At 58.1% G+C, this 22,188-nt stretch overlaps 1 protein-coding gene across 2 annotated transcripts in view; it reads left to right on the top strand.

Annotated features, from left to right (window-relative positions):
• The first annotated feature begins 2,647 nt into the window (after positions 1 to 2,647).
• Positions 2,648 to 22,188, top strand: part of ERGIC1 (endoplasmic reticulum-golgi intermediate compartment 1) — a 78,918-nt gene continuing 59,377 nt past the window's right edge. The window contains exon 1 of one of the 2 annotated variants that reach the window (XM_037057778.1): positions 2,648 to 2,788. In XM_037057778.1, the coding sequence (XP_036913673.1) occupies positions 2,769 to 2,788 (20 nt within the window). In that variant the 5' untranslated portion in view covers positions 2,648 to 2,768. Of the gene's footprint in view, positions 2,789 to 2,886; positions 3,231 to 22,188 lie in introns of those variants that run through there. The other variant, XM_037057777.1, reaches the window with a different exon arrangement.

Genomic DNA, 22,188 nt, shown 5'->3' on the forward strand with positions numbered 1-22,188 from the left:
ACGTCCATCCTCCCTGGAGAGTTTCCACTCAAGATGGGGAGGAAGGCACTAGCCAGTTACAATAATCTAGTCACAAACCGCGACAGGTTCTCCTGAGGAAAACTAGAGGGTGCCATGGGGTATATACCGGGGGACCCGGCTTGTGCTGCATACAGTATTTGAGCTGAGGTTGGGCAGGTGTCCTAGCAGCTGGTTCCAGTGTAAGTGTCTGACAATCCAAAGTAACAGTAGCTCAGACAAGATTGATGTTTATTTCTCTCTTGCTTAGATGTCCGGGTAGGCGTGTGAGAACAGGTACTGTGCCACTCAGTGACAGAGACCCAGGCTCTTCTACCTTATTGCCTTGTACTGCGTGGCCTTCACTGCATGGTCTAGGATGTTGACATCTACTTTCTGGGCATCCAGATGGAGAAAGGGACACAGAGAGTAATGGATACCAACTATCCCCGAAGCTGCCACAAGCTGCTTCCCCTTCCGTATCAAATGGCTGGAACTTAGTCACATGGCCACACCTAGCTGCAAGGGAAGCTGGGAATGAAACTTTCATCCTGAGCGCCCATATACCCAGCCAAAAATTGGGCACTCCATCATCATACAAAAATAGCAACTATAGTCAACTCTATCTTTCTTTCTTTAAAAAAAAAAGATTTTATTTATTTATCTTTAGAGGGGAAGGGAAGGACAGAGGGAGAGAAACATCATGGTTGCCTCTCGTGTGTCCCCTGCTGGGGACTGACCTGCAACCCAGGCATGTGCCCTGACTGGGAATCGAACCGCGATCCTCTGGTTCGCAGGCCCTCGCTCAATCCACTGAGCTACACCAGCCAGGGCCAACTCTATCTTTCATTCTCACTGTGCCAGGGACGGACCTAAGCCCTTGACATCAATCAACACATTTCATCCTCACAACAGATCTGTGAAGAAGGCACTAGTGTTGCCTCCATTTTCCAGATGAGAAGACTAAGGGACAGAGGTAACATAAGTTGGTTAGTGGACAAGGTGGTCCATGAAGCCATGCAGTTTGGCTTCATTCTGGGCTCTGTTCACAGTTCACAGGTACGAAGAGAGGGAGGGCGGCTATTGGGAGACCCGTGCATTCTCTGTCCACACAGCAGCGTGAGAGTGAGAAAGGAATGCATCCCAGGGAAAAGGAACAGGAGGTACAAAAGCTCCCCCACGGACCCCCACCTCCAGGAGCCAGGTCCTCTGTCACCACACCTCTCAAACTTAAACGTGCCAATGAATCTCTTGGGGATTATGCGAGATACACACTCGATTCAATAGGTCTGGGCTGGGGCTGAGAACCTGCCCATGACGCCCTAACCGCTGGCCTGGGGACCACCTGTTGAGGAGGAAGACTGTGGTCAAAGGCCACCACTGCAGCACTCCCTCCCACTGGGTCCAGTGGCTGCTCGAGGCCCTCAGGTTTCCAGTTCAGGCTGAGATTTCTTCCTCTCTCCCAAGAGTACCAAGTCCTTATTGAATGAATGAATGAATGAATGAATGAATGAACAAATGAATGAAAATGCCAGAGATCAGAGGGAAGGAAAGGCAACTGATCAGGCCGTGTGTAGGCTCCATGGGGAAGAGTTGGCTCAGGGTCCCCCCCTACAGCAGCCCCCCCATACTGAGGCTGTGCATTCCAAATCCTCCCAGAGGGCCAAGCACCACCCCCCCTCTATTTATAGACAAGCGAACCACCTGCAGGCCCCTTTTTAGAACAGGAGCCTCCACCTTCCTCCCCTGGGGTTTTTCAAGCCCCGAGACCTGGAGACACCACAGCCTTGATGGGGGGCGGGGGGCAGAAATGGGGAAGTTCGGAATGAGTGTCCTTTACAAGGGTCTTAGGTTATCTCAGCTGCCATCTCCTCTCGTCCAGGGAGATGCCCACTACCTGTGACTTCCACAGAGGGGAATGGAGGTGGCTGTCCGCCTCTGAGACAACTGACGCATCCTGAGTGCCCTTGGAAGGTGGAAGCAGAGGCGGCCACCAGGCCGACCGCAACAACTCCAGGGGGCTGAGCCCAGGGACTGCCCCAAACCAACTTTCTCATTTGACCCCTAGGGAAACAGCCCTTGAATAAGTGTCCCGGCTCCCTTGGTGCACACCGGGGACATGGGTGGGACTCTGCGGAGAAGCCAAGGGTCTCCCCGCCCCCCACCCAGAGGTGCAGCAGGAAAGTGTCTTTTTTGTCAAACTGTGCACCCTCCAAACCAGGACTGCCTGCTCACCCTTCTCACCCATTATCTGGCCCTTACTCCCAGCTGGACGCTGGGCACTGCCCAAATCCGGACCCTTCCATTTACTGGTCACAACTCAAGGAATCTGTTTCACAAATGCAACGAACAGAGGCTCAGAGAGGCAGCAGGGCTGCCCCGAAGCCACAGAGAGACGGAGAGAGGGAGAGGGTGAAGGAATACAGAGCGAGGGGCTTGGCAAAGACTGGGTCGTCCCTAGGGGCTCCCTTTCCCTCCCCGAGCCTAGACCTCCCAAGGCCCTCCCCTCCCCCTCCTGGCCCGCGGGCCCCTTAAACCAGGCGGCGGCGGCGGAAGGGGCGTCCGGGCCAGCGGCGCCCAATGGGCTGCGCTGAGCGTCACTTCCCGGTGGCGGGTGGCGGGCGGCGAGCGGCTAGCGGCTGGTGTCTGGGCGGGGGGGCGCCCGGCGGGGGCGGGGCGGCCGGAGGAGGCGTTGGCAGCCGGCTGGGACCCACGCGGCGCCGCGGCCCGCCTGGCCTGCAGCGCTCCCACCCCTCAGCGGCGACGGCACGATGCCCTTTGACTTCAGGAGGTGAGTGTGGCGACCCCGGCCACCGGGAAGCCCGGTCCGCAGGCGCCGGGGGTGCCGGGGCACGCTGCGGGTTCCTCTTGCCTGGCACGCACCGGGGGACCCCTGCCCCGTGCATGCCTCGGCATGCCCTCCGGGTCCCCAGGCCGGCCTCCGACCACACACAAAGCCAGCCGGGGCCGCGGAGGGCCCCCTCGTGCAGCCCCCCACCTCCTTGGGCAAAACCACCCACCTCGGGCCAGCCATCCCTCCCCTCTGTGGAACCCCCTCCCCAGCCTGCCTGCCCCCCTGCAGTAGGTCCTCACACTGCACAGGCCCGTGTCCTGCGTTGCCCTCCCCTGATCCTAGGACACAGATTTGCTCCCTTCTCCAGCTGGGAGCCCCGAAGGCATCCCTTTCCTGCCCTCTGCAGAGCCTCCTTTCGGGGACCCCACCCAACTGACAGGTGTGTCCTGGGCACTTTGAATAAGCCCCCAGGGACCTGCAGGCTCTGAAGCCCATCCTGCCAGCCGGGCAGCTGGAGGGGTTTCGGTTACCACAGGCTCGGGCTGCCCCGGCTGGGCAGGCAGAACAGGAGGCCTGTCCCCCCTGGCCAGTCCTGGTCCTGGGCTCTGGATGTGCGGGCGCCATGGTGAGGGGAGAGGCCATGGAGCCTGGAGCAGTGCTGTGCAAGGGGCCCAAGGGTCTGGCCTTGGCTCTCTCCAGTCACCACAATGGGTCCTTTGTGGGTCCAGCCGCCTCATGGTCCACATTGTACTGGGCTACGCCTTCTGGAAGCCTGCCTGGGAAGGGGTCTCCGCCAAACTAACCCTTGGGACATGGAGCCCCAGGGATGCTGTGGCCTGAGGCAGCCACACCATGGGTTGCGTGGTCAGGAAAACAGACCCGTTAGTGTTGGTGGGAGCTGAGTTGGAATCCAGGCTCTGCCCCTTCCACTGAGCAGCGGGCTATGTTCTAGAAGTCAGGGAGAAGGTTCTGCCTGCAGACTGCCCCTTGTCACTCGGCTGGGTGACCTGAGAACAGGTCCCAGCCCTGTTAGAATCTCCATGTCACCACCTGCGGGTGGGAGCTAACCATCTAGTCCCACCTGTGAGGGCTGAGTGCAGGTTTAGAAGTGGGAGTTATGGGTGAGAAGCTTCTCCATGAGGCCATTTCCTTGTCTGCAAAACCAGGGTTCTGGGGCCCACCTCCCAGGAGGGGACTCTCCCTCCCTGAGTGCTTGTCCCTCCCTCCATCAGGGTAAAGTGACAGCCCTCTCCAGAAGAAAAACCTGGCAGTGCCCCCCATGGCGGGTGGGCACAGTGGGAGTCAGGCCTGGAGAGGGCGTTGGCCTGGGACCTCTCGCACGGGCTGATGTGGCGCTCCAGCCCGTCTCGGGCACTGGGGCCACCTCGCAGACACCTGCCAGCTCCTGCACCTTCCGTGCAGCCCAGAGGCCGGCACCGGGTCTCCAACAATCGCTCGCAGACATGGGGCTGTTCTGGACAATGACGCTCCTCTGATGGAATTCAGGGGCCAGTCTTCCCCCTGACATTAACATTTCGGCTGTTAGAGCCTCGGTTGGCACCTGGGTTCCTGGCTGCACAGAGCTTCCCCTCTTCCAGGCTGATAGTTCCGGCCCCTTCTCCATCCCCATGTGATTCAACCATTTTTGACCTTGGGGGAATCCCCGATTCTAGTCGTTGCACCCCTTCCTTCTGTACCTAATCCCGTCATTTTAAGAGGCTGAGCCTGTTGCCCTGGACTTCACAGGGGCTAAGTTGAAGGTGGGCCAGGCCCCTGGTCACACACAGTTCCCGACCTGGTGGCCCTTGAGTGGGAGGTCTGGAGTGTTCAGGGCCCTGGGGGGTCCAGCTTCCCTTTAATTAGTCCCTGGAGGGCGTGGGCTCACTACCTGCCCGGGAATGCGGACTCAACACTTTCTATTCCCACCTTGGAGAATGAGCCCTTGGTGTCCGAAAAACTTGCACTTTGCGAAGATCTATAAACTCCAGGGCTCAGGTTCTGAGGGAGGCTCCACTGCCCCAGACACCGTCCCCTTCGTCAGCGTGAAGTCACCAGCGCGCTCAGCCCTCTGTCCTGTGCCCCACGGAGTGAGCCAAGCTGGGGGATGTGTGGCCCTGCCCTGGCAGCACTGGAGGGGAGAAGGGAGGCGAGCATAGGGCATTCACCCATGTCACCTGTGAGAGGCAGTTTTACTGTCATTTTAAGTCAGAGGATGGGGAGACTGCCTACCCAGGGCCATGGGGAGCTGGTGTAGCCTGGGTTTGAATGTGGGGCCACGAGCTCCAAAGCTTTAGCTCTGGGAGAAAGAAAGAGGAGGGTGTGGAGGGTCCCACAACCCTGTCACCGTGGTTGAGAACCTCGGGGAGTGATCAGACCCCCTCCCCCACCTTGGGGCCTGGGAGTGAGCCAGGCTGCCTGCTCTCTGTTTGCTGTCCTTAAAACCAAACCAGGAGGATTTTGCCCTTTCTTACCAATACTCTTTGTTTTCTTACTGTTCAGGGGACTTTGTGCAGCTGGGCTCCTGTGCCTTTTCCTGTCCGTCGTTTGGGGGTGAGAATGTGGGGAGGGCTCGTTGGGGGGGGGGCTACATGGGGTAACGTGTGCGCCGCATTTAGACACAGGAAGCCCCCGATGCACCGCGGCCCCTGTTGGCATTATTTGTGTTTTTCCACTGAAGCACCTGCCCTCTCTAACCCGGCAAAACTCACTCGGTTTATTATGCTTGTCCTCTTTCTCCGTCCCATTAAAACGCAAGCTCCCCAGGCCAAAGATTTTTATCTGTTTGAGTCATTGGTGAGTCCCAGGACCCGGCCTGGGCCGCCCCGGCTCCTTGGACGTACCTGGCAGGTTTTCAGCTATTGGTGATGTTTTTTCTTTTCCCCTCCTTTCCTTGAATTGGCTCTGAATGGCTGGGGGTCGGGGAGGAGGCAGGGTCCAGAGGAAGGAGCCTGGGCCTTCAAAGATGGCTTGTGTTTGCTTTGCTCTGTTTGCATTGTTTCATCAATCACTGAACCCCCGCAGTCGTGGAACTGGGCTCTCGACCCAGATCCGGGGGCGTTGGCCCAGACCGGAACCAGTTCCTGGTGGCGGGGGACGAGTACCACCTGCTGCCTCCCGCTCAGCCCCGGGGTAGGTGACAGGGCAGTTCTTGTAGCCCAGGCTGGGTGGGACGGCGGGGGCGGAGCTTCAGCACTGCTTTCAGGGGGCATAGGGGGCCGGCTCGCCCACAGTGGGGGCCGCCCCGAGTTGAAACCCCAAGACCTGGGGTGTGCCACTACCCTGCACTGACCAGCTGTGTCCTTGCCTGGCAGTTGGCTTGCCTCCTTGGAGCCTCAGTTTCCCCATTTGAAAGGGGATCGGAACCTTCCCTGACTCACCAGGAAGGGTAGACCGGGCATGTGAGATGTCCCCGCAAGGCAGGGCTGCTACGTAACTTGTGGCGCCGAGCGCACAATAAAAATTCAGAACCCCCTTGGTGGAAAGACGTGAAGAATTTGAGGATGTTGACAGCAGAGCATTAAGCTAAGCACGAACCCTCCTGAGTGTGGGGCCCTGGGTGACGGCAGAGGTCCCACACCCATATTGTCAGCCCTGTGGCGGAGCCCGACACTCGGCCCTTCCGAGCCGCCTTCCCTCCAGGAGACCCCAGCCCTCCAGCCCCAGAGAGACGCCCTGAACGAGTTTTCCAAAATGGACCGATTTTTGCATTTCCTGATTTCAGCCTTCAAGGGGGTCCGTTGCTCTGAGGGTCCAGTATGAATTCCTTAGCTCCCTCCGGGGCCTTGCCCGAGGGGCCCCCTGCAGACCCTCGTGGGCCCCCCTCACTCCCCACAGCCAGCTGAGCCCCAGCCACTACGCAGGGTCGTGAGTGCAGAGTGCACACTCCGCAGGTTGTCGCTGACGCGGGTCCCTGTTTGTCTGCCCCGCCTCGTTCCGGGGAAGTTGACAGGAACACAAACTGTATGCGTTTTAAAATTTTTAAATAAACTGGAAAAATCTAACCTAAGAAAGATCCGACAGAAGGAAAAATTATGTGAAAATCAGGCCAGTGTTTCAAGTTGGTTGAGCACTTATTAGGGCCAGACCTGTTGTAAGAATCTTACATTTATCGACTCATTTAATCCCCCAGGAGCTGCATTAGGCAGACACTGCTCTTGCCCGACTTTGCAGGTGAGCCCATGGAGGTGCGGAGTGAGGGACTCGTGGGTGGGCAGGAGGCACTGGGCCTGGAGCGCTGCCGTCTGGCCCCACGGCCCCATTGGGGACACCTAGGGGGGACCCCTGGGCCCATCTCTGAAGCCTTTCCCTCTCCGATCACCAAGTTCAGAGTCGAGGAAACCCCCTCTAATTGGATTCATCGACTTTCTTCCTGTCGCTAATCCTTTCCTAACCGTGTTCATTAAGAAGCTTAAAGTCGTCCATCTTTTTTTTTTTTTTTTAACACCAGCCTCTGGTGGCCTGACACCCAATTCTGAAATTGCCTTTAAAGACTGCCCCCCCAACTGCGGCCTCACACTGGCTTAGGGCCTCTCACCCCGGACGGTCCAGGCTCCACTCCTTGGCCACCATGGCCTCAGAGTGGAGAACGTGTGTTTCCCTGCTCCTCTGGGCACAGAAGGAGGCAGAAGCCATCCTCCCGAGGGGCTCTGGGCTCCTGGCAGTGATGCCGCAGGATCTGGAGCCGGGGCTTGAGCCAGCTGTGGCCTCGAGAGTTCCAGTCCCCATCTGGTAATCCTTTCATCCTTTAGTTCGGAGTTGCTGCAGGCAGTTTGCCTTGACTGGCAGGCGCGCAGGGTGTGAGGAGGGCGAGTGAGGTGAGGCTTACCTACCTCTGCACTGGCGAACCTCAACTCTGGGTTACAGTCACTCAAAAGCCCCACCCCACAGTCAGGTTCTGGTGAGGGAGGGAGGCAGGTATCAGAGAGTGGGGAAGGGAGGGAGTAAGAGAAGGAGAGACACATTGATCCGTTGCCCCTCACACACGCCCTAACTTAGGGCACTGAACCCACAACACAGACGTGGGCCCTGACCGGACATCGAACTAGCGACTTTTCGCTTTGCCGGATGACGCTCAACCATCTGAGCCAGCCGCTCAGGGCCAGGCGTCAGTACTTTTAATTAAGTTTCCTCTGATGATTTCAGTGCACAACCAAGACTGAGGAGGTGACCCTAAATCCGGAGAACCGACAGCGAGCTGGTCCTTGCAGGGGAGGCTGGGGTCTCACCTGGTACTCCTGTGTGACGTTCGGCAAGCCAGCTCCCTGCTCGGAGACTTTTCTCACACAGCCAAGTGGTCCGTAAGGGGTCTCATCTTTCCACTGATATCCTTGCTGTAGCAAGTGTGGTCCCCAAACCAGTGGCCTCTGGCATCTCCAGAGCTTGTTAGTTAGACCTGCCGTCTCAGTGCCCCCCAACCCCCACCCTCCCCGAGTCTGAACCCAGACTCACAACTCCCTGGTCATTTGCTCAGTAAGGACCAAGCCCTGCTCTGTGTGGCCATCTAGACTGAGCGTCTCCCGGCCCACGGGCCTCTGCGCTGCGCCCCCCACTTGGAGATTCACAGCCCGGGCTAACAGGCTGAAGGCTCTGAGAAGCCCCGTGTGGAAGGAGCCAGAGCGCCTGGGTTCAGCCCGGCTTCTGCCGGACTCACTGCCGTCTACGTCTCCCTGTTGCTCGTGGCGTGCTGGGCACCATTTCTCAGAATGTGGTTTGGGAAATAGCCCTAATTGGTTCTTTAGGGAAGTGGTGATTAGCCTAATTGTTGTCAACCTTAACGTTTAGGTCTGTTGATTTGATTACGTCGGCTACATGTGCAGGCGGAGTACAGGGCAGGACAGAACCTCCGACACCCACTGTGTTCTCGGATTAAAAAACCCCAACTCTTGGCAGAGGCGGGAGGAACTCAGGGCTGGTTCTGTGTGCAGCTGACGGCCGGGGGCGGGCAGAGTGCTGCGTAAACCCCTGGCCAGCTCAGTGGGCGTCGTTATCGCTATCTGAAGCGCCCCTCAGAGATGCCGGGCCACACCTCGGGGACATCAGGGGGCCCTGGGGACCTGCCACCTCCTTGAACCTGCTAGGCAGCACACCAGTAAGATCTGACCAAAATGAACTGAATGTTCCGTGAAACCCTATTGGAGACGAGAGGCCTGGCCATCATTAAACTGAAGTCTAGTTACAAGTCCCTGAAACACTGGGGACGGGGGGTGGGGGGGGGGGGTTGCGGCAGCCCCTCCGGAATGCTGACTTCTCTCCGTTGCACTTTGGCCCCGGGGCTTGAATCTCTGGAGGAAGACAGGACAGGAGCAAGTCCATCTCACCAGCAATGCCCGCCGGTCCCCTGGCTCACGCCGCATCCAGTGTGTGCTGGGCATATCACAAGACTTAGAAGTCACCCTGGCCCCACGACACAGATCGGATTACTAGGAATTTCTTCTGTTTGAAAAACGGACACACAGTCAAGTTGACCTTTTGGGGGGCGTACTTGTCCGTGACATTGAAGACATCATATCATGTCGCCGCCCCCAAACCTACAAAGCAGTGCCACCAGCCCAAGAGGCTCTGATGCGGCCGCATGATAGTCACATTATTCATTTGAGTTTTTAAACTGTAGTAAAAACACGCAAGACCCACCCTCTTCAACAGTTTGGGGGGACACGGCACAGCCGGTCCCTAGAACTGACCCATCTTGTGTAACAGAGTTCATTGCCATCCACGGCAACGTCCCTTCCGCCACCCCTGACGTCGACCCTTCTGCCTTCTGCTCCTGTACGTTCGACCGCTTTAGGTAAGTCGTGTAAGGGGCCTCATGTAATCTTTGTCCGTCTGGAAAAGGAAACTGGCTTCTTTTCACTTAGCATGACGTCCTCCGGGTTTACCCGTGTCGTCGTATCTAGGGAGGGTTTCCTCCTTTTCTCGAGGCTGAATGCTATCTCGTTGTGTGTGCGTGTCGCGTTTTCTTGGTCTGTTCGTCCACGCACCAGGCACACCGCTGGGGGAACGCAGGGCCGGGACTTGAACTTGGCGAGTCCTGAGCCAGGGTGCTCCACTGTGATGCCGTCCTGCCTCGCCGATACCTTGCCGTTGTTGGTTCTTGTGGTTTCCCCACCAGGCCCTCTGTCCCCACCGCCAGCCACCGACACGCAGAACTTTGTGGGCCCTTGCTGGTACTCGGGCTGTTCTGATGTTTTGCTGGGTCCAACAGCACGTTCCTAGAGTGGAGAAAGTGTGTCCGAACCTTCAGGGGAAAGTGCCACGTGGTGGGCCAACCCTGGCCACACCTGCGGCATGTTCTACACTGTGAGTCCCTCTCCCTGGAGGGCTGCCCACTGGGGTCCCCAGAGAACGCTGTGGGGCCACCCTTAGAACGGACCCTCCCTTGCCTGGCCGCACCGGCCTGTCCACCTCACCTGGGAAACCGCAACAGAGGGTCCTCTGGCGAGTGGGCACAGTAAAACCAGGGCCTCTCAGGTTCTCGGGGCCGGCAACATGCTCGCGTGAAGACCCCCGGGGAGGTTAGACCTGGAGCCCAACTCCCCTCTCTCAGTGACACCCACAGACAAGGAACCATTAACCTCGTGAGAGAGAAAAGGGTCAGTCACACACCCCGATGCGCCAGAGCCCAGCCAGGTGCCTCGGTGGGCGGGAAGGGGCAGCTCCCGTCTGGCTCTGTGGCCAGCTGCCCTGCCAGGGCCCCAGCTTTTCGGGAAGTGTGAGTGTGATTGGTGACCGCTTCCACTTTCAGTGTTGCTGGACCCCACGCCGGTCCCCGCTGAAACGCGCCGAGCGCTGGCGACGGCTCAGCTGGCCGAGTGCCACCTGCGTCACAGGCTGGCCAGGTCCACAGGACTCGGGGCACCGTTCACGGACCCTTGGGCGGCGGTCTGTGGGCATGGACTTGGAGCTGGAGGCGGGGGTGTGGGGGACCCACAGGTCTGGGCAGAGGCAGTCTGGGGGCGCCCCTCCTCCCAGCTCTGCCGCCGCTGGGCCTGCCGTTCCTCTTCAGCAGGTTGGGAGCTGGCCAAAGCCCAGTTTGAGTGACACTCCCTTGCCCCAGATCCTGTAGCACCTGCAGCCCCCCAGGACGTCTCTTCTGGTGACTTCCCAGGGCTCTGGCGGGATTGCAGCCTCCATGCACGCATCTTCCCCATTGGTCGAGAGCCAGGCTAACGGCCTCTCTAGGATTCCCTTTGTTCCCCCTCGTGTCAGGTAGAAACCAGGGGCTTTTTGTTTTTTTTTTTTTTTAAAGTTTTATTAATTTTTAGAGAGAGGGGAAGGAAAGGAGAAAGAGGGAGAGAAACTTCGATCTGTTGCCTCCTGCACGCCCCCCGCTGGGGACCTTGCCCGCCACCCAGGCATGCGCCCTGACTGGGAATTGAACCAGTGACCTTTCAGTGTGGGGGGCGACGGCCAACCCACCCCCTGCGCCACACGAGTCAGGGCAGGCACCAGGTATTATTCCCATCTGCATGATGAGGATGCTGGGCACAGAGAGGGGGTAGGACCTGGCCAAGGTCACACAAACCACGATGACGCGGCTGAGACTCGAGTGCTCATCAGTGATGCGGAGCTGGCTTTCTTGACCGCACTTTCGTGCTCCCCAGGAGACCCTTACCACCTCGATTTTCGTGGGGCCACTCCTCGGGTGTCCCCCAGGTTAGCTGCCGTCTCCTAAGTTGTGTTTATTGTTTGTTGCCATGGAAGTCTCAGTGGGGGCCTCCGGGTCACTGAAGAAGAAGCTCAGTGGTGGTCTTTTCCTGCGTGATGGGCATGTCTGTGGGCAGGACCTCACCACCCAGCCCCTGCCGGGGAGGGGGTGGAGGGGTGCAGCCCTTCCTGTGGGAAGTGGGGGGCGCAGGGTGCCCATCCTACCCTTCCTTTGGTCTGTCTCTGAAGCCCCTGTTGACAGGCCAGGAGCTAGTGACGCTTGGTGGAGTCCTGTGTTCACTGAACGTATTTAGTGCGGGCCTACTGTGTGTCGGGCACCGTTCTGGAAGCTGGGGTGATAGCACGGAGCCAGCCACACAACTCCTGCCCCCTAGCCTCATGAGACTTCTGTTTGAGTTCTCGTAGTTTGCTTCTCTTTGTCTCTCTCTCCCCCTCCCTCTTAGAGATGAAACCCAGTTTTCATTTTGGAAACACGGAGCTTTACAGGAGAGTTGTAGAAATGGTGCCCGGACCCCATCCAGTTTCTGTGTGGCTCACAGCATGTGCCCCCGCATTTGCCGCACCTAAGAAACGGACATTGGTCCATTACTGTTATTATTGATGAAATGCCAGACTCTATTTGGAGTTCACCTGTTTCCCACAAATCAGACCCAGGCCACACCCCACGTGGCCTTCGCCGGTCACGCTTCCCTGGCCTCCTCTGGTCAGGGAGTGTTCTCGTTCTTCAGGGCCTCTGCAGGCTTGGGGAGCACTGACCACCTGTTCTGTGGAATGGCCCCTGGCCTGGCTTGTTCAGTCTTTTCTCATAAGTCGACTGGGTTCTGGCTGAAGCGGCCTTCTCAGGGCGCCCTGACATCCATGTGACCTCACCGGTGGCTTTGACCTTCGGTACCTGGTTCAGGCCGCGTTTGCCAGGCTGCCCCCGGTATTGGTGGTCTTCCTCCCCACCTGGAAACCGGCCTCCTCTAGCGAAGTGGACCACCAGCCTCTCCAATCTTTTGTGGTTTTACGTGACTTCACTGCCTCTTTCGGCTCCTCTGGGGCAGGACCCGCTGCAGTGGACACCGAGGAGCCCCTCTGCGGGGCGATCCTCGAGGCGGTAAGCGGTCTAACAGCCACACCCAGTGTTTCCAGGACACCCCATGCCCCGGAAAAGATGAGCCCATAGCCAGGCCCATGGGAGCCTTTTGTGAGAGGACCCGTGAGAGGACTGGCGGTCTCTCCCCCAGTGCGGGGAAGTGTTGAGGACTGTGTGTGTGAGACCTGTCCCCTCAAGTAGACAAGGTCAGGGGACCATTGCTCTGATTCCTGTGAACCCAGGAGGTGGCCGTTGGCTCCGGGTGAGCCAGCATCCCCTCCCCCTCTGTCTCCACGAGCTGAGATCTCACCCACCCACTATGGGCTGCCCCAACCATCACATCTCTGTGTCCTCTCCACTGCCCCTGGCTGCTGTCTTTGGTCTGGGAGGGCGTCCTGCTGCAGGGGAAGCCCCCCTGGACACTGTCACCTATATTCATGCTGCTACCGCCATCTCTGTCCCTGTTATCGTCACCTGCTGGTACATGTGGCTGTGTTGACACAGGAATGCCAGCCTCCCGGATCTGCTTTGAGGAGCCAGGAAATCAGAAGGCGGCGTGGGGCACGCTTGGGACCTTGTCACCTACTTGCTGGCCCCGTGGGTGAGAGGATTATCCGGTGACAGCATCAGTGGGAACTGTCAAGCTGCGTGCTGTTGAAGGGAGGGCTCCCCAGGTGGCAGGTTTGTCTTCCTGACATTGTTTTGGGCTCTTGACTTGGGTGGAGTCCACAAGTGATTTGCTCACAGCGCAGAGGAGTTTGGCTTCCTCTCCTGCCCCTAATTCCCCTCCCCCGATGTCCCACCCACCCCGAGCTGCAACAGTGCCAAGTCCCACCCACTGAAAACAGGCTGTATTCCCCAGGGTCTCTGGAGACCTGGCTGAAAGGCGTTGTCATCCTATCTTGGGGACAAAGAGGTGGAGGCCCAGGGCCAGGGGCTGGCGGGTTCATTCATTCCTTCATCCTTTCACTCACTCCAGGGTGTATCTGGGAGGTTTCCAGGGGGAAAGCAGCAGGGAGAGAGGCAGGGAGGGAGGGCCTGTGGAATCGGAATCGGCTTCAGTCTGGATGTGGGGCTCTTGCCTCCCCTCACACCTCCCACAAAACAGCTGAGAACCCCCAGTGTGCTGAGACGACCCCCTCACTGTGACCTAGTAGCGGGGGGGCGGGGGCGGGGGTCCAGCCCCAGCAGGGGGCTGTTTTGTCTCCACGCCTCCTTGTGTTTGGACACTGTTTCTACTTTTCTCCTAAGGACGTGAGGACATCAGTAAGGAGTTGTTTCTCTAGCAATGAGAATGGGAAATGTTCCCTGTGGACTGTGTCGAAGGGAGTTGGGACATCAGACACTACTCAAGCCTTCACTAAAGGAGGGTTGGGTGGCTGGCTGCTTGTCCCAATGGGGGTAACCAAGTCATCCCCCACGGGTTAGCCCCAGAATCAGAGGACATCGGGGGGAGAGGACAGCTGACATTTCACCCTCACCCCAGCCTCAGGGTCAGGCCTGATTGTTTCCATTTTGAGGAAGCAGAGGCTCAGAGAGATTGAGGGCCCGGCCCAGAGTCACACAGCTGGCAAAGCTACAGAGCCAAGCCTTGATCAGACTTAAGACTTTCTCACCTCAGGAAAGGGATGCTGTTAGAACGCCGGCCCCTGGCCATCTGCGTTCGCCCGATTTTCAGTTTCAGTTGAGCAGGTAGGTTCTTTACAACTGGCAGGGTTGTTTTGCTTATCACCTGGGCCCTGTGCGGCCCCACCTCCAGCCCACAGTTCCATCCAGGTGGCCTGAGCTGGGCCCTGGGATCCCAGAGGAGACAGTGATTCTCAGGATGAGGTAAGCTGGGGAAACCCTCAGGAGGAGGTCCCCGTTAGGACTGAATTGTAATTCTGGAATTCAGTACCGCAAATCTCAATTAACGTAGTGACAATTGCCCAGAAGTGTCCTGTGGGACTTAAGACTTTAGAAAGCCCCCAGGGGCGTCCAACCTGCGGCCCAGGGTGGCTGTGAATGTGGCTCAACACAAAGTTGTAAATTTTCTTAAAACGTCGTGAGATGTTTTTGTGACTACATGTCGCAATGTATTTAACGTGTGGCCCAAGGAACCTCTTCTTCCAGCGTGGCCCGGAGATGCCGAAAGGTTGGACACCCCTGGCAGAAGATGCCTGTGGCCTTTGAGCCATTGTTTTCCCTGGATGACGACACAGATTCAGAGAGTCACACAGCTGGAGGGGGGCCTCGGGGACACAGCCCCTGAACTGACACGGCTGTGGGTTTGGACACCTTTGTCCCTGACTCGGAGAACTAGACTGGACCCGTCCTCTGCACTCAGATATTTCCGGGAGGAGGGACGTGAGAAGCCCCAGGGGCTGGACGGTTGAATTATAGAAATAAACATTTCTATAATGTTTAGAATGTGTCTATAATCACTATAGACAGGTGATTGTAGAAATAAACATTTATGAAGCATCTGCTGGGTAGCAGGCACAGTGCTACCCAAAATACGTAGATCGCCTTATATCTCTCAACAACCCCTGAGACAGGGTGTGTAACGCCCGGTCTACAGGTGAGAAAAGAGAGGGAGGGATGTGCCCGAGTGTCGGTGTGTGTTTAGGTTCTAGGCTGATTAGAATCAGTAGATACGGGAGCGGGAGGGCCGCCCAGGCCCCTCCTTTTGGAGCTGGGGGACTCCAGGCTCCTGGCACTGAGGGCCCTGCCCACAACCACCCAGCAAGCCAGGCACTGGGACTAGGCCTGCTCTCGGACATGCCCGGCTTTTCCTGACTCGCTTCAGTCGGCTGAGCTTGCGAAACTGGGTCACGCTCGAAGCCAGCTGGTTTGTCAGAGCTGAGTGAAGCTTGAGTCAAAGGAGGTATGAGAGGGTTCGCCCACCTGCCTCCTCCCTGCCCCGCCCCACCCCACCCCACCATGGATCAGGCCCCTCAAAGTGGGTCCACACGGGTACGTCACCCAGCCTGGCCCTCCACCCGCCTCGCACTCACCGAGGTGTGACGAGTCAGCCACCCAGACTCTGCTCTTTCTAGGGCTACCTTTGTGTGCGGCCGGCAGACCCGGCGCACGTGGACTTTGGAGCCAGAGGCTTCCACCACTTGCTGTGTGTGTTTGGGCAGCTCACTGCACCTCGCTGAGCCTGCTTTCTGGCCTACAGACGGGGCCACGAACCTGACCCCACCAGGCAGCTGCGCAGGGTTAATGGGAGAGCCTTTCACAGCTCCTGGCTCCAAGTGGGTCCTCATTCGGGGTCACGGCCCCGCTCCTTCCCTGTCCCTGTTCATGGAACTTCCTGACCGACTGGATCCTGCGGAGACCGGAAACTGGCAGCGTGGGGGATTGAATGCTGCCCAGTCCCAGGTGTGATTATTCGGGCCTCACGTTTTAACATGCTTTTGAACGAAAACACCAGCGTCTTCCAATGGGGAGAGTTCACATGGAAATGTGGGTTTCCAGTGTCTCTAGGAAAATGGGGCTCCCTGGCTACAGGGAAGCACGCGGCCACCCGCTGTGGGCGGGGTACCTGCCCACCAGCCCCCCACTCTGTGCTGCCTCACACCCAGCCAGCTCCCCTCATTTTTGAGACCCGCACCCTAGTTCTCAATGGGCCAGCTTATGGGGACAGGGCGGCCTGAGGAGAAACAGGCCGTAGGCAGAAGTTGAACCAGGCAGAACCCAGAGCCTAGACAAGGAGGCGAGTTGGGTCAGTGGTCTCAGGCACCCCGATAGTGCCCTGTGTCACGGGTTAGCCTATAGGACCTGGTTTGTGCTGGCTGGCATCCTCTAGCCCAGCCCACCCCCTTGAAGGGTCTGCCTAGGGGTCCCAGGCCAGCAGTGGACCCCAGGGACCCAGGTAGGGAGGGCTGTCTTTGGAAGGAGCTAGTGGCCTTCGGGAGACAGTAGAGACCAGGGCTAGGAGCTTGGTCTCCCACTAGGATGTCAGTGCCTTGCTCTGCCTCGGTCACTGCGGGGTCCCCTGGGCCTAGGACAGTGCCAGGCACACCAGAAAGCTCAAATAGAGGGTAGCAGGGGTTCCCCGGGTTTGAGTCCCAGCTGTGCCCCCCACAGGCTCTCTGACTTGCTGGCCCCTGGTTGGCGTCATCAGTGGGAATGGCGAGGTGCCTTCTTCCCGGGGGGACAGTAGTGCTGGGAGGAGGTGGGGCAGGTGCATCGCTCAGCCAGGCGCACCGCTGCGGGACGTGCCCGCCACATGTGGCTGTGCCTGCTGTTTAGTTTACACGGGTATTTCTGCCTTCGACCCTCGATGCGGGCTGCCACCTAGGCCTCTGGCCCTGCAGGTGCCAGTGTACCGCTGTCATTTTGGAACCTACCTGAGTATGCTGGAGGTGACAGCCTAGGGGAGAGAGGGCATGCAGGTGTGGCCAAGGGAGAGGACCTCTGTGGGGAGCCAGCCCTGTTTGTTAGAGAAGTGCCCGTGTGTGTAAGTGTGCGTACACACTTGGGACTCTGTGGCTTTGTCGAAGGCCCCCGAGGGTGGCTACCAGGGCTCAGCCAGCGTCACCCCGTGGGGCTCCCTAGTGTGGGGCCGTGGGGGCCCTCTGTCCCCACCTCTGTCCCCACCCCGTCACCAGGCCGGACCGGTTTGCCATGTACTGCTGTTGCCTGGAAGGGTATGACACAGAAGATATGATACGTAGGAATGTGCCCTCTGCCCAGCAGCCCTGTGACTTGTGAGCTGCTTCTGGGTCTGCTCCTGCCTCAGGTAGAAGCTTCTAGAAGAGTCATGGGCACAGCCCCTGGGTGGTGCCTGCTGGCCTGCAGAGGCCCCTGTGTAGCCCCAGGAGCTCCCCAAGTGGAAGTGGAGGGACTGGTTGGGCTGCCCAGCGGCGTCTTCCTCGGTGGAACTTTCTGCCAGGCACCTCTCGGCTGTTTCTAGACACACACCCAGCGTTTCCCTTGCTCGGTGTTTGTGAAAAGCTCACTCAGGATGGAAGGGGCAGAGTGGCGCTGTCAGGAGCCTCCCTCGGGGTCCGAGTGAGGGGGTGTCTACGTGCTGCACTCGGCTCCCAGACCTCCTTTAATCAGCCACTCGAGGAGGGACTCAGAGCTTGCACTTAGCGAGACCAGGGTCCTTGTGTTTACACAGAGGAGAGTCCAGACCCTGGGACTATGGGTCCAGGAAGCTTGGGGTGGGCAGAGGAGGCTTTGCCAGATTGCCACGTTCACGTGACCATTTCAGTGCTCATCTGGGAGTTCCTGAACCACCCCCGGAAAGGCTGTGTCTGCAGACCCTGCCAGCGGGTGGAAGCTCATGGAAGCTCGCAGTCCCAGCAGGGCGCTGCCATGGGGCAGGAGTGCCCTGCTGTCCAAAGAAAACAGGGTCGGGCGCTTTGAGGCTCCTGCCTGCCGGGCGTTTTGGGCCAAAGTCCTTGCTTCCCTACCTAACAGGTAACACCTATGGGAGAGCCCGTCCCTCTTCACGGGTAACATCAGGTCAAGTTCTGCTCCAAGCCCACAGCCTGTGGCTGCAGAACTGGCTCCGAGGGTGTGACTTCTGAGGCTCTCAGTGCCCTCATCTGCCACCCAGTCCAGGCCCCCTTCCTAGCTCCCTGGGATGATCCCCCGGCCCCCTGACCCCTGCACCAGCACACACACAGCCATCCCGGGCTGAGGTGGTGGCCTGACCCAGGCAGGCTCTGTTCCCGGCAGGTCTCCTCTGTGTCCCCACCCCCAAGGCCATCCTCTGGTCTTGGGTCAAGGCAGGGCCAGCGCTGTGAATACCAGGTCCCTGACATATGCATTTTTCCTCTATGATTTTCCTGTTTTGATGAAACACTGTTCTTGGCTGTGAAGGTTCCCAAGAGGGGCCTGAGGCTGGGCCCAGCCAGCCAGCCAGTCATTCAGGAACTTTGCTCCCAGGCCCAGCCCCACACCCTGCCTGAATGCCCCTGCGGCCTGGGGCCCTCACCTTCCTGCTCTACTTGAATGGGACCAGACCCTCCCCCACCCTCAACTCCCCGGTTCCCAAGTCCACAGCCTTGTCCTTATCGCTTTTCCCAGCTGACTGAAAAAGGCTGCATTCCAGCCTGAAATTAGACCCGTCCCACCCCCTTCCTTTCTGTTTTCTTCCAGACTTGGGGTGTGAGAGTTTGCTCAAGTTCATGGTCACAGCTGCCTGTGTCTGAGCCCGCTGAATGGCCACCTGGCTCCCAGGCTGCCTGTGGGGAAAGGACAGGAGTCAAGTCCATTAGCCCGTTCATTCATTTGTTTGCTCATTCATTCAGCAAGTGCACTGAGCACCTCCTATGTGCCAGGCACTGTTCCAGGCACTGGGCACAAAAAGAATGGATATTCAAGTGTCACTGAGGTCCCAGCGCTCTCTGCCCACCCTGGGAGGGGTAGCGGCTCTCACTTGCTCCACTTTGCAAGTTAGAACTGAAGCATGCAGCCCTGGCTGGTGTGGCTTAGTGGACTGAGCCCCGGCCTGTGAACCAAAGGGTCACCAGCTCAATTCCCAGTCAAGGCACATGCCTGGGTTGCAGACCAGGTCCCCAGTAAAGGGTGCGTGAGAGGCAATCACACATCAATGTTTCTCTCCCCCTCTTTCTCCTGTCCTTCCTCTCTCTAAAAATAAATAAAATCTTAAAAAAAAAAAAAAAGAACTGAAGCCCCAAGAGCTGATACAGGTGTCAGGCTGCTGGTTGCCTCTCTGTCACCTCGGTGGGGGATCACTTTAAAAGCTCCCCGTCTTTGGGGCCCCTGGAGCCCCCTACAGACTCCTCACACCTCCTCTGAGCTGAGCATGGGCAGGGGACAGCTATCTCTGAGGCCACCGCAGAGCCCATACATGGCGGTGGCTCCGGGATCTGGGAGCCAGGCGCCTGAGACTCCAGACTCTGAAGTCTGTTCTTGGGGGCTCCCGATGACCTGTGGGTCCGGGCCTCTGCGCTGGGTGTCTTCCCCACCGTGTCTGGCCTTGCAGCCGTGCTGTGCCCACAGGCCTCGTCTCAGTCTGCTCTGCCAGAGGCACTTCTGTTGGAAGTATTTGTCCTGAGTGATTCCAAGTTTTAGATCTCACCTTTGACGCATTTAACCTAGCCCAGCCTCCTGCAAGCTTGTTCCTTATTCGTTCTTTCAACAAACAGCGTTTATTCAGTGCCAGGCCCCTGCCAGGGACTGGACGGACTGGTGAACCCTGCCCTCAGGGAGCTCACAGGCCTCAGAGGCAGTGGGGGGCGTGAAACCCAGTGGCAATAGCCAGTCCTGGAGTGGCTGGCGTTCTCAGGGTGCCGGGCTCTGTCTCTTCCCATCTATGAACCAACATAATCCCCGTGGCTGCTCCTAGGAGGTGGGGAGGATCTGTCGTCATAAATATCTTGGGAAGCTGAGGCACAGAGAGGTTGATTAACTTGCTCAGGGTCACCCAGCTAGTGGCAGAGCTGGGAACTGAACCCAAGTACTCCAGCATGGTACTGCCTGACTGTGAACTTGCTGGATAAAGAAATGGGAATAGCACATGTACATCTTGGGACTTCAAAATAAACGGACCGCTCCAGGGTGTGTGGCAGAATTGAGGTCAGCGGGCACCTGGATGGAGCAGAGCTGGGCCGGCGCCAGGCGCAGGCCCCGACTTCAGGGCAGGGAAAGGGACCGGGGCTCCGTCCTCCTGGATGGGGAGATCAGAGTGGGCCTTGTGAATGACCTCGACGGTGTGAGGAGCAGTCCAGGGCGTCAACCAGGCCCGTGTTCGTTGCGAGCACAAAAACATCTTCCCGAGCCAGACCCCAAGTTCCACAGGGCCTGGAGCTCTGCCTGAGGGCCTGTGCCTGTCGGTGCTGGGGGCAGAGGCAGGGCCTGGCTGGGCCGGACGGAGGCTGGGCCAGGCGGCTCGGCTCTGTCACTGGCTACGGGGGTCACCCTGGGTGAAACTTGGTCCACCCTCCTGGACACTCAGTGCTCTGCTGCCAAGCCAGCACAGGGAAAACATGGAGCCCTTTCTGCAGCCTGCAGGCAGGGCCCTGCAGGTCCATCCCCCTCCGTCCGATTGACCTCGTCCTGTGCACCCCCCATCCCTATGCTCTCTGGCTGTTGCTGCTCCCCCTCTGAGCCTTTGCTGAGCAGTGGCTGTTCCTTCCCCTTGGGATGCCCTTCCCAGGCCGCTCCTTCCCTTCCTCCAGGTCTCTGCTCGGAGGGGCCCACCCTGACCACTCAGCCCGAAGTGCCTCCCATGCGTTTCCTCCAGCACAGCACCCCGTGGAATGCTTCGTGGCCTTTAGCACACTTCACAGCGATCACATCTCCTTCTGTGTTGGTTAAAACATTCATTAATCACCTGTCCCCTCCACGAGAATGTAAATCCCTTAATTCATGGGCCCCGCCTGTCTCCTTTACCCCTGTTCCCCCAGTTCCGTCCTGGGTGTCTGGTACTGGTGGGCACTAGTTATTTGTTGGCTAAAGGAGTGAGCCTCGGTTTCCTCATCTGTAAAATGGGAAGCATCTTGCCCACCTACTAAAGTTGCTGTAAAGATTAAACAGATGTTTAGGTCCCAGTGTCTGGCACAGTGCCCGGCAGGCACATAGTAGGTACTGAGGCTTGGTAAACGAAGCAAGTGTCGGGGCTCAGGTGGGAATGACCAGCCGGGTGTGCACCGCGGAGCTCGTGGCTGGGGCAGGATGAGAGGAGGGAAGTAAAGGAGAAAAGGGGAAAGGAAGACAAGTCTTCGGATGCAGTGGATTCTGTTTCCATGGAAACGTAGAAGAGGTGGTTTAGCTCCAGGCCGGCTTTGCCCACTGGAGAGTTTGAAAATTCCTGCCAAGGGCTCATATTCCTAAAACCAAAAAGGGGAGTGCAGCGCAGGTATTCCAGCTAGTAAGTGTGGAAAGAATGATGGAGTTTGGAAATGAAGTAGAACGCACAGTGACAACGGCTGCAGTGAAAATGGACTCATGGGCGCTGACATGAATGGGCAAAAGTTTAAGCTGCAGCTCAGGAGGGTCTCCCCCCAAACATTCTATCATCACGAAGAGAATAGTAACAAATGGCAGAGAGTTGTGGCAGAGACCATCTCAGCCCAGTGATCAAGGCTGCTGACACCAGGACCAGGCCGTGCGGCCAGCGTGTCCCCTGATGTGGCCCTCCGACGAAGGCCCACTTCGGGGCTCTTCCCAGCAGGGCATGGCCTGGCTCGACTCTCCGGAAAATATCAGACAAACCCACTTTGAGAGAGATTCTGCAAAATCGCCACAAACATTCTTCAAAAGTGCCACAGTCACAACAGACGAGGAAGGATGTAGCCTTGTCACAGATGGGAGGAGACAGTGTGGGCAGCACCCCGGATTGGACCCCCAGCCAGAAAAGGATGTTAGCAGAGCAACCGGTAAACTCCTGAGGCGGCCTGCGGTTGCTACATGGTTGCTACAATGTACCGAGGTGCATTTCTTAGCTTGAAGAATTTTTCTGTGGTTTTGTGAGATGTGNAATATCAGACAAACCCACTTTGAGAGAGATTCTGCAAAATCGCCACAAACATTCTTCAAAAGTGCCACAGTCACAACAGACGAGGAAGGATGTAGCCTTGTCACAGATGGGAGGAGACAGTGTGGGCAGGACCCCGGATTGGACCCCCAGCCAGAAAAGGATGTTAGCAGAGCAACCGGTAAACTCCTGAGGAGGCCTGCGGTTGCTACA

Source organism: Sturnira hondurensis, unplaced genomic scaffold, assembly GCF_014824575.4.
Source record: "Sturnira hondurensis isolate 20B ecotype Veracruz unplaced genomic scaffold, ASM1482457v3 Scaffold0009733, whole genome shotgun sequence".
NCBI classification, from domain to species: domain Eukaryota; kingdom Metazoa; phylum Chordata; class Mammalia; order Chiroptera; family Phyllostomidae; genus Sturnira; species Sturnira hondurensis.